The sequence below is a fragment of the Lagenorhynchus albirostris genome, chromosome 9 (assembly GCF_949774975.1).
Source record: "Lagenorhynchus albirostris chromosome 9, mLagAlb1.1, whole genome shotgun sequence".
NCBI classification, from domain to species: Eukaryota; Metazoa; Chordata; class Mammalia; order Artiodactyla; family Delphinidae; genus Lagenorhynchus; species Lagenorhynchus albirostris.
This window is the reverse complement of record NC_083103.1, coordinates 45,649,774-45,662,045: the sequence shown is the minus strand read 5'-3', so window position 1 is coordinate 45,662,045 and position 12,272 is coordinate 45,649,774. Positions and strand designations below refer to the sequence as shown.

At 44.7% G+C, this 12,272-nt stretch overlaps 1 protein-coding gene across 1 annotated transcript in view; it reads left to right on the top strand.

Moving 5' to 3' along the window:
• Positions 1–4,569: 4,569 nt before the first annotated feature.
• Positions 4,570–12,272, top strand: part of SWAP70 (switching B cell complex subunit SWAP70) — a 79,321-nt gene continuing 71,618 nt past the window's right edge. Inside the window, exon 1 of the mRNA XM_060159688.1 lies at positions 4,570–4,751. Within this exon, the coding sequence (XP_060015671.1) occupies positions 4,653–4,751 (99 nt within the window). The 5' untranslated portion in view covers positions 4,570–4,652. The remainder of the gene's footprint in view (positions 4,752–12,272) is intronic.

Sequence of the window (12,272 nt, the reverse complement as noted above, 5' to 3'; positions counted from 1 at the left end):
GTGTCCACTGTCAGTATGTCTTTTGGTGTAGAACCCTTTGTCTCAAAAACTTATATACCTGTGCTTTGACCTGTAACAGGCAGAACAGTCCTCAGAGCTTTCTGCGAGACTGCTTCCTGCATTATAATCCTCAGGTTGGCTTGAATAAAATCTTCCATTTCTTTCTTAGATTGACTATCAGTTGATTTTTTTCTTCGACACAGACCTTTGGCCAAGATAAGATGAGAGCTCGATAGAGCTCACTGGCAGGCCTAGTGCTCCTTGTTGGTTACCAGGAGAGACTGGGGATTAGGAAGAATTTTATTTTTGAAACCAGCATATCTTGGCTCCTTTACAGTCCCTCTAGATTCTACTTGAAAATTGAACAATTCAAACTTAGTTCAACTCCCTTTTTGTATTGTGTCTTAGAGAAATAGTAGAAGCCAGTTGGCAATTTCAATGTTATGATTGGAAATCTCCTTAGCCAGATCCACAAGATCATTAAGTATCTTTACTAGTTTTTATTAGATGCTCTTCCTAGTTTTTACATTATCTCAGGCAACAGTGTTGCCAAACTTTTTACCAGCTATAACTCTATTAGTTTGCTAGGGGTGCCATGATAACATGCCACAAACTGGTGGCTTAAACAACAGAAATTTATTGTCTCACAGTTCTGGAAGCTAGAAATACAAGATCAAGCTACCAGCAGGGTTTGTCCCTTCAAAAAGCTATGAGGAAGAATCTTTTCCATGCCTGTCTCCTAGCTTCTGGTGATTTGCTGGCTATCTCTGGTGTTCCTTGGCTTGTAGACCCATCACCCTGATTTCTGTCTTCATGTTCACATGTCATTCTTCCTGTGTGTTTGTGTCCAAATTTCCTCTTTTTATAAGGATACCAGTCATATTGGATTAGGGCCCACCCTAATGACCTCATTTTAACTGGATTACCTCTGTAAAACTTCATCTGAGACACTGGAGATTAAGACTTAAACATGTGAATTTTGGGGAGAGACAATTCAACTCAAAGCAGCAACTTTCAACAACAATTCCCTCACTGTCTTTCAAACCTTCCCTTGAGATCCTTTTAGCTTCTGCCACCCCCCTGCCCAAAGCCAGTAACACATGCTTTTTGTTAACAGTATCAAACTTCACAAATTTCAGTATCAGTTAGGGGCTGGTCAGGGAAGCAGCACCACTAAGGATACAGGATTCATCACAGGGATTAAATACAGCACAATTGTAGGAAAAGCTGGGGGAGAAAAAGTCTGGAAGGAGATGGCTGGAGGATCAAAGGAAACTAACCAGGGATCACAAAGGAAAGCTGCTGAAGAATTCTGTGGAAGGCTGTAGCCTCTGCATCCAGAAATGGCCTGAAACTGATAGGTCATCAGGGCTAGCAGTCAGGAAGACAGCTTGGATTGAACTGGGGGAGAGTGAGGGCACACTAGGATCCACAAGGACAAACTGGAAGCTATGAGGACAAAACGGAACCCAGAGCTGTCTCTCATGCTGCTGATGCAGGTGGTCTGTAGGAGAAGTTGATGCATTTACCATAGAACTACATGTGTGCCTTGCCCCAGGGGCTTGGAGAAGCTGAAATAGGAGATGTGGTGGGAGCTGGAGGAGCTGGGGACCAGTTGCTGCTCTGCACCAACAGCGTGCCAGCAGGTCAGTAACAAGTTTACAATCCGCAGCTGGTACGTGGCATCTTCAGAGCACAAGGGCTGCTGCTCCACTTGCTCCTTTCAAATCTTACACAAATTTCTCTTGTGACCAATCCTATCTTGGAACCAGACTGGGAAGGGAAATTTGGGGAACTGAATTTCAGTTTAGTTAAATTGACACCGCACAGAACTACCACATGAGCCCAATATCAACAGTTGCCTGGTACCAGGATGCTGTGTCTCATATGTGTACTAGTGTCTCATTTAAGCCTCATCACAGTTTTGCAAGATAAATATTAGCATTTCCACTTTACATATGAAGAAATGAAGCCTCATATTTGCTCATAGGTAAGCAAATGGTGGAGTCTGGATTCTGCCCTACATCCGTGTGGTAGCCAGCTTCCAAGGTGGGTCCCAGTGGTTCTTGCCTTCTGATACTCACACTCTTTTGTATTTCCCCTCCCACCTTAAATAGGTCTGACCTGAGTAATCAGTAGAATATTGCAGAAATGATGATAAGTGACTTTTGAGGCAGGATCATAAAAGACATTGCAGCTTCCACCTTTCTCTTTCTTAGACCACCTGCTCTGGGAAAAGCCAGCTGACATGTTGTAAGGACACTCAAGTAGCCTGTAGGTGGACCCATACAGGGAGGAACTGAGGCCTTTTGTGAACAAGTCCATGTGGGTGAGCCATGGTACAAGTAATTTCTACAGCAACAGCCTCCCCTTCAGATGACTACAGTCCCATATCCTGACTGAAACCTCTCAGGAGACCTCAAGCCAGAACTATATGGCCTTTAAATTCTGGACCCACAGAAAATATGAGATAATGTTTATTATTATTTTAAGCTGCTAAATTTTGGGTTAGTTGGTTACACAGCAGTAGATAATTAATATAATGTGTTAGGTTCCAAAGCACAGCTCCTTCCATGACATCATTTTGCTTTAAAATTTGTTCAGATTATGAGAGTGGGGATTGTGGAAGAAGTAGGAATTTTTTTTTAATATACATTTATTTATTTATGGCTGTGTTGGGTCTTTGTTGCTGTGCGCGGGCTTTTCTCTAGTTGCGGCGAGCAAGGGCTACTCTTCAATGCAGTGCACAGGTTTCTCATTGTGGTGGCTTCTCTTGTTGCAGAGCACAGGCTCTAGGCACGCGGGCTTCAGTAGTTGTGGCACGTGGCTCAGTAGCTGTGGCTTGCAGGCTCTAGAGTGCAGGCTCTGTAGTTGTGGCACACGGGCTTAGTTGCTCTGTGGCATGTGGAATCTTCCCGGACCAGGGCTCGAACCCTTGTCCCCTGCATTGGCAGGCAGATTCTTAACCACTGCTCCACCAGGGAAGTCCAAGAAGTAGGAATTTGAAAGTTCAGAATGTACTGGTCGTGTGACCCCCACCCCCCACCCCAAAGCTTTGAAATATCTTTTTGGTGCTTCCAGATACAGAGAGAGAAGGAGTGTTATCTAGTGGTTAATCTGAAACTTGAGAATTAGGAGGGTTTCTTTTTTGTCACTACCTAGGGAAAGCTGAGTTGGCATGAAGAAATTAGAGGTTAAATCATGTGTTTTTGTTGACTGGCAGACTTGATCTGGAGTTGGGGAAGATCATTGATAGAGACTGGATTCTGGCAGAGCAAGAAAAGTCCTGACAAATGGAGAAGTGGGGTCTCTAGGGCCCTCACAGTGAGAGACTGACAGTCCCTCTGCTTTTGCCCCTTCCCTTCAACTGGGCCATCCTTTCCTCTGCCCCACCAAGTTCCCTTTGGCCTGAAGCTCACTGAAGCTGCTCCTTCCTTTTCTGCTCTTTTCCAAATCCCCCTTCCTTTTAATGATGCCCTTTTCCTTTTAATAAAGTTCATATATGTGCATTCAGGAACATAAAAGAGGAAAACAAAACCAAACTTCATCTGAGAAGCGTTTCCCTTTGAAAACTCTTGGTATTTGTTTTTCTATCCATTTTGTCCAGATTTGGTCTTGGATTGGAGATGCAAGGCACTGTGCCTGGTGACTTAATCAGACTGGAGTCAGCCAGCAATATTTATTATCTTAAGATGTGAGCACTAGGAGAACCCTTCCAGAACATCTGGAGCAACCACGCTCATTTCATACGTGGAACATTTGAAGCCCAAAGAGGTCAAGTGATCATTGTTAACAGATATCAAATGAACATCTGCAATGAGGAGGACGCTCTTCCGGGCACAGATAGGTTCTTTTGAATGGTCCAACCATTCTGATTAGTAAGATGGGTGGAGTGATTTGCTGGGGTCCTTCCAGATCTCCTATTATGCAAGCACAGAAACATCAGGAAACAGCAGCATTACCCACATCAAACCCTTCCTAAATTGTGAACTGTCCCTCAACAGCTGAGAGTTAGAAAAGGTTGTCTGACCCTCTGATTTCTAAACCCACCTTAAACCTCAACTCTTTGCCCCCGGAGACCACTACACAGTAGGCATCAAGAGTCGTTTGCGAAATGCATGAACCAACTTCCCTCAAGGCCCTTCCCTGCTTCCCCTTCCCCTCCTCTCCCACTAGGTACTGTGCCAGCATTTGAGCCCCTGACCGGGGACTTTTGGGGATCTTGTCTGGCCTCCTCAGACAGTGACCCCGTCCCCGGGTCAGGAGCAGGGCTCCATTTTTCACTGTGGGACGCTGGACTCTCATATTTTTTCTCGGGATAGGGGCTCTTGTTTGGGGGGCATGCGAGCATCGAAAATGGCCCGAGCTGGTCTTGGGAGCACTAGGGGGATGCGTGGTGGCGCTTGCCGTTCTAGCCGGGAAAGAAGGCCGGGCGTTCCTACCGGCAGGGAGAGGCAGACCACCGGACCCAGAGCTCCAGCTGCACAGCGCGGTTCCCCCGCGGGCGCCGAGTGGGCGGGGCCTGGCGGGGGCGGGGTCTGCCGCTGTCAGGTGACAGCGCGGCGGGCGGTGGCGGCAGAGGCCAAGGGGCGTCAGAGGCGCCGAGTGGCTGGCGGGACAGTCGCGGCAGCCGGGGTAGCAGGGCCGCGGCCATGGGGGGCTTGAAGGACGAGCTGCTCAAGGCCATCTGGCATGCTTTCACCGCGCTCGACCTGGACCACAGCGGCAAGGTCTCGAAGTCCCAGCTCAAGGTGGGCGCACCCGCCTACCGCGGGCCCGCACTCGCCCCTACCCGGCGCGTGATCTACTACCACCGGGTGGAAGCGGGCAGGCGGGCGGTGACCAGAGGGGATGGCGGACCGGAATGCGGTCGAGCGGCCTGCTCGGGGTGGAGGGAGCCGAGACCGGGATTTGGCATTTTTCGCCTCCCTCTTGCTTTCGGGCCTCGCGCTCGGACCGGTGCGTTAGTTCCCTCAGGGCTCCTGGTGCTCGGGGTGGAGGGAGCCGAGACCGGGATTTGGCATTTTTCGCCTCCCTCTTGCTTTCGGGCCTCGCGCTCGGACCGGTGCGTTAGTTCCCTCAGGGCTCCTGGTGAGCAAGGGACGGCGCGGGTGGGGGGCTCTGAGGGGCGAGCCGGTCTTCCTGTTGGCGCGGGAGGCCCAGAAAGTTTGACTCGGAGAGGGCGGTGGGAAGCTCCCTTAGGAAACCTATCCAGAGTTTCCTCCCTGCTCTGGGAGAGGAAGGGACTTGCCCAAGGTGACTGGTCAGAGCCCTCTAAGGGGCACGCTCCGCACCGGGGCAGTTCTCAAAACGGCCAAATGCCCTCCAGGCTACCAGGCAGTTCCGAGAAGAGAGAAGTGCTCCAGAGCCTGGCCCGCAGCGACTCCAATTTTGGGGCGCTTTGGCGGTGGGGTACCCTTTCCGACTAGGGAGGAAGACCTAGCGTCCTCAGGTCTGGAACGAATCGAGGGTGTGCCGTGTGCCGCAGGGACCTTAGTTTCCGGGTGAGAAGCTCTGATCTGGCACTTTGCAAAAGCAAGTGCTTTTGCAGAGTCTTTATTGTGACTGCCAAAGACCCCATCATTAAATGAGCGTATAAGGTATAAATAAAGGAATGCTTGTAAATTGAGTAACCCCAAGCAGGGTAAGTGGCATTTAGCCAGGAGAAATTGGCAGCTTCTTGAAAGTGTAAAATATGGAAACAGACAAGAAGAGCCATTCATAGACATTTAAAAATATACACATTTTGGATCTGAATGTCTGGTTTTCTTAGCCTCTTCTGGGAGTGAATTTCTGAAGATTGAGTTTGCTTTGTATATTTTGTGCAGTAATCAGGAGGTTCTCATGACTAGTGGCTTTTATGCCAGTAGGACTTAGCATTCTGCCTGTTTTCCTTTTACCCTTCTCTTTTTTTTCTCATTCATAAAAACATAGTCTGGAAGGTTTCATAGAGATCATCCATTTAATCTTTATTTGACTTTATTTTTAAAATTTACATAGAGTAAAATTGACTATTTTGGTGGATGGTTCTGAGTTTTAACATATATAGATTTGTATAACTACTACCAAAATCAGGGTTCCATCATCCCCAAAAGTTCCCTCATGCTGCCCCCCTCTTCCTCAACTGCTGGCAGTCAATGATCTGTTCTTAATTGCTATAGTTTTGTCTCTTCTACAGTGTCATAAAAATGGAGTCATACAGTATGTAACCTTTTGACAGTGACTTCTTTTGCTCAGCATAATGCCTTAGAGATTCACCTATGTTGTTGTGTATCAATAATTCGTTTTATTGCTAAGCAATATTCCATTGTATGGTTGTACCATAGTTAATCCATTCACCCTTGAAGAACATTTGTGTTATTTCCATTTTTTGGTGATTATGAATAGAGTTGCATTTTACTCTTCCCTGTTTTTACTTTTAATTTACCTATACCACTATGTTTAAAGTGAGTTTCTTGTAGATGGCGTGTAGTTGGGTCTTGTTTTTTTTTTTTAGTCCATTCTAACAATCTTTTAATTGGTGTGTTTAGACCAATTACATTTAATTATGATGTTCGATTTAGGGTTACCATTTGACTATTTGGTTTCTGTTTGTTTTCACTATTTTTTCATTTTTTTCTCTTCCAATTGATGGCATTAACGAAATATTTTCTATTACTTTTGTTGTACACCATTCAAAATTGTCTTTGTGGCTGCTTATGGAAAAAGTGTCCAGAGGATTCTTGACTGTGGGCTTGGCAGGAAGTATTAAATCCTAGTGCATAGCTTTTACCCACAGGATGTTGATAATGCAAATGTGTCGTTGTATTTTGTCTCTTTGTCTGCTTAACTGAGAGATTTCAGGATTGATTCAGTTCTGTTCATCTTGCCAGTGTTTCTGGAATTGGAAATATTAAAAAGTTTCTGTTTAGTTCTCTCCTTTTTGGAGTTTTGACTCTGAAGTTCGACGTTCATTGATCCATTGGCTAGGAATAGAGTTTTTGCCTTAATTTGCTCATTCATTCATTTGTTCATAAATAACCTTTTGCATATACTTTGTGTAAATTACCATGCTAATTTTATAAAAAGATCAGTATTTTTAGGCTCTTAAGAGTTAATATCTCCTTGGAGAAAATATCATACAATTGATTTATTAAATAGCAGACTAAAAATTACATACCCAAAATGAGGTTAAAATTTATTGCTTTGGAAAACTGTATGGGCATTTTAAAATACTTTGGACACTTGTCTTTTTGAATTACCTTCACAGTTTTTGACGTGAGTGGTGACACTTCATGTGTTAGATACTGTGCCTAATTCTAAGGGTGATATGATAGTGAAGGTGGGGGAAAAAGAAACATGAATTTTTGCGTTCAAAGAGTTTAAATGTTGGTAGGCAAACTAAAAGAATAGGCAACCGTTAGAGAAGTCTCTCTCTGCCTTTCTGTGTATATATATAGATTATATTACTTAGACAATTACCCTATCCTTAAAAAATGTAAGATCTGGTGGTAGAGATAAGAAGTACAGGAATACTATGGAGAGGAAGATGTTGAATGTGATAGAAGATAAGAGCCCATGATGAATGTGATAGAAGATAAGAGCCCATGAGGTTTTAGAGGAAGAGACCAGTACTTTTTTTTTTTTTTTTTTTTTTTTGCGGTACGCGGGCCTCTCACTGTTGTGGCCTCTCCCGTCGTGGAGCACAGGCTCCGGACGCACAGGCTCAGCGGCCATGGCTCGCGGGCCTAGCCGCTCCGCGGCATGTGGGATCTTCCCGGACCGGGGCAGGAACCCGTGTCCCCTGCGTCAGCAGGCGGACTCTCAACCACTGCGCCACCAGGGAAGCCCAAGACCAGTACTTTTTACTGGTGGAATTACTTCATGAAAAAGCTTTGAAATTGCCTCTGAAGAAAGCTAGAATGTGATTATGTGGAAATGGGAGGAGGATTAAGCCCATCCTATTCATTCATTCATTCATTCATTCTTTCTTTCTTTCAATGGGTATTTATTGACTGTTTTTAGCGCTAAGGGATCCCTGTGAACTACTGCAGGCCACAGGAATTAATCAGGCATTTATAGGGACTTCTGTGTAACTGATTTTGATTGGAGTGTAGGATATGAGTGTGTTTGTGTGTATGTATAAGAAAGAGTTTTTTTTTTTTTTTTTTCTTTTTTGCGGTATGCGGGCCTCTCACTGTTGTGGCCTCTCCCGTTGCGGAGCACAGGCTCCGGACGCGCAGGCTCAGCGGCCATGGGTCACGGGCCCAGCCGCTCTGCGGCGTGTGGAATCTTCCCGGACCAGGGTACGAACCCGCGTCCCCTGCATCAGCAGGCAGACCCTCAACCACTGCGCCACCAGGGAAGCCCAAGAAAGAGTTTTTGATGGATGGATATTTACCTGGAGATGATGTCCTTGGGTAAGTGTGGGGCTGTTGGTACAGGATCTTGGTAGTTGAAGCTTGGAAAAAGGAGAGAAGAGGTTCAACAGTGGCCTTGGGGAATGGCTACAGTAGGTGGTGAGAGGAAGAATGGAAGCCGGGGGACCAGAAATGGGATATAAGAACCACTTTGGGGCAACACTGGTGCTGAGGAAGAAGAGATTTTCAAGGAAAACATTGTCTGTTATCTTTGAGAGTTAATTTATTATTATTATGTACATATATTTTGGAGATTGTAAAGTAACGATATTGATTCTTCCCTGCCGTAGCTCATAAACTACATTATTTCTTCTTTTGTGAAGAGAAGTTGTGAAAAGTTTGGAGTATTGGCATCATCTTGGGAATAAATTTATTTTTGACTTTTAAGGAGATTTCTTTGCAGTACAGTACTCATTTAGATAAATGTGTTTGGGTCACTGCTATAATTAGTAAATATTTTCCTTGAGGTCCCCCAGTTTAGTACAAAAATCTTACTGTTTTTCTTTTGGCTGTGTTGGGTTTTCCTTGCAGTGCGAGGGCTTCTCATTGCAGTGGCTTCTCTCGTTGCGGAGCACGGGCTCTAGGTGCACGGGCTTCAGCAGTTGTGGTTTGTGGGCTCTAGAGCGCAGGCTCAGTAGTTTTGGCGCCTGGGCTTAGTTGTTCCAGGGCATGTAGGATCTTCCCGGACCAGGGCTCGAACCCGTGTCTCCTGCATTGGCAGGCGGATTCTTAACCATTGTGCCACCAGAGAAGTCCCCATAAAGCTTATTTAAAAAAAATTTTTTTTTAATTTTAAAAATTTACTTTATTGAAGTATAGTTGATTTAGAGTGTTGTGTTAATTTCTGCTGTATAGCAAAGTGATTGTTATACATATATACATTCTTTTTCATATTTTCTATTATGGTTTATCACAGGATATTAAATATAGTTCCCTGTGCTGTACAGTAGGACCTCGTTGTTTATCCATTCTATATATAATAGTTTGCATCTGCCAATCCCAAACTCCCAATCCATCCCTCTCTCACCTCGCCTTCCACTTGGCAACCACAAGTCAAAAAGCTTATTTTTTATACCTAAATTTTATTATTAACTAATAGCATTTTTTAAACATCTTTATTGGAGTATAATTGCTTTACAATGGTGTGTTAGTTTCTGCTGTATAACAAAGTGAATCAGCTATACATATACATATATCCCCATATCTCCTCCCTCTTGCATCTCCCTCCCGCCCTCCCTATCCCACCCCTCTAGGTGGTCACAAAGCACCAAGCTGATCTCTCTGTGCTATGCGGCTGCTTCCTACTAGCTATCTGTTTTACATTTGGTAGTGTATATATGTCCATGCCGCTCTCTCACTTCGTCCCAGCTTACCCTTCCCCCTCCCCGTGTCCTCAAGTCCATTCTCTACGTCTGCGTCTTTATTCCTGTCCTGCCCCTAGGTTCTTCAGAACCATTTTTTTTTTTAGATTCCATATATATGTGTTAGCCTAAGGTATTTGTTTTTCTCTTTCTGACTTACTTCACTCTGTATGACAGACTCTAGGTCCATCCACCTCACTACAAATAACTCAATATCGTTCCTTTTTATGGCTGAGTAATAGTCCATTGTATATATGCGCCACATCTTCTTTATCCATTCATCTGTCAATGGACACTTAGGTTGCTTCCATGACCTGGCTATTGTAAATAGAGCTGCAGTGAACACTGTGGTACATGACTCTTTTTGAATTATGGTTTTCTCAGGGTATATCCCCAGTAGTGGGATTGCTGGGTCATATGGTAGTTCTATTTTTAGTTTAAGGAACCTCCATACTGTTCTCCATAGTGGCTGTATCAATTTACATTCCCACCAACAGTGCAAGAGGATTTCCTTTTCTCCACACCCTCTCCAGCATTTATTGTTTGTAGATTTTTTGATGATGGCCATTCTGACTGGTATGAGGTGATACCTCATTGTAGTTTTTTTTTTTTTTTTTTTTTTTCTGTACACGGGCCTCTCACTGTTGTGGCCTCTCCCATTGCGGAGCACAGGCTCAGCGGCCATGGCTCATGGGCCCAGCCGCTCCGCGGCATGTGGGATTTTCCCGGACCGGGGCACGAACCCGTGTCCCCTGCATCGGCAGGCGGACTCTCAACCACTGCGCCACCAGGGAAGCCCCTCATTGTAGTTTTGATTTGCATTTCTCTAGTGATTAGTGATGTTGAGCATCCTTTCATGTCTTTGTTGGCAATCTGTATATCTTCTTTGGAGAAATGTCTGTTGAGGTCTTCCACCCATTTTTGGATTGGGTTGTTTGTTTTTTTGATATTGAGCAGCTCATATTAAAGGAGATTAAGCCTTCATCAGTTGCTTCATTTACAAATATTTTCTCCCATTCTGAGGGTTGTCTTTTCGTCTTGTTTATGGTTTCCTTTACTTTGCAAAAGCGTTTAAGTTTCATTAGGTCCCATTTGTTTATTTTTGTTTTTATTTCATTTCTCTAGGAGGTGGGTCAAAAAGGATCTTGCTGTGATTTATGTCATAGAGTGTTCTGCCTATGTTTTCCTCTAAGAGTTTTATAGTATCTGGCCTTACATTTAGGTCTTTAATCATTTTGAGTTTATTTTTGTGTATGGTGTTAGGGAGTGTTCTAATTTCATTCTTTTACATGTAGCTGTCCAGTTTTCCCAGGACCACTTATTGAAGAGTAATAGCATATTTTTGAGTAAAACAAAAATTACCATCTGTATAAATTTTGAAACTTAAAATACAAAGAAAAAATTAACATAAGAAAGATATTTGTTGGGACTTCCCTGGTGGTGCAGCGGTTAAGAATCCGCCTGCCAATGCAGGGGACACGGGTTCGATCCCTGGGAAGATCCCGCATGCCACGGAGCAACTAAGCCCGAGAGCCACAACTTCTGAGCCTGCGCTCTAGAGCCCATGAGCCACAACTACTGAGCCCGCGTGCCACAAATACTGAAGCCCGTGCACCTAGAGCCCGTGCTCTGCAACAAAAGAAGTCACTGCAATGAGAAGCCTGCACACTGCAACAAAGAGTAGCCCCCGCTTGCCGCAACTAGAGAAAGCCCGTGTGCAGCAATGAAGACCCAACGCAGACAAAAAAATTTATTAAAAATAAAAGATATTTGAGGCAAACATAGATTTTCATTAAACTTAGCAATAAGATAAAAATACAGAACACAGAATTTAAAAACTACTTGTGACTTACATAAGCTACTATAGAAGCAGATGTTGGGCTGTCCTCTAGTCCAGCAGTCCTCAACCTTTTTGGCAGTAGGGACTGGTTTTGTGGAAGACAGTATTTCCACAGGGCGGCGGCGGGGGATGGTTCAGGTGGTAATGTGAACAGTGGGGAGCGATGGGAATGGCAGATGAAGCTTTGCTTGCGTGCCACTCACTTCCTGCTGTGCGGCCAGTTCCTAACAGGCTGCGGACCGGTACTGGTCTGCGGCCTGGGGGTTGGGGACCCCTGCTCTAGCCACAGTGGCGTTTCTAGTTAAAACAGCTGGGCATGAGGTGATTGCAGGTCAATATCTTGATCTTCATTAAAGAACACCCCTTATCACCTCCATGCCCTCCAACAAATAGGGAACCAACTCTGCCTCACTTTCCTTACCTTGATTCTTTCTTCCACATTCCCTGTGATTTCCTTGAGCTTCCTCCTGGCAATTTGTGCACCCTCTCCAGGGGACCTCTGTCTCTTTGGCTCCAGTTGTGGCATTTCTGGCTCCCTACCTGAGTTGTAGCTGTATAGGTCTCCATCCGCACAGTCAGCCTGTGCACCCCCATAGCAGTCATCAGCTATATTAGCTTAATCTGTAATTGGATTTTTAGAAGGCAACTCATTTTTTTTTAAATGAATTTATT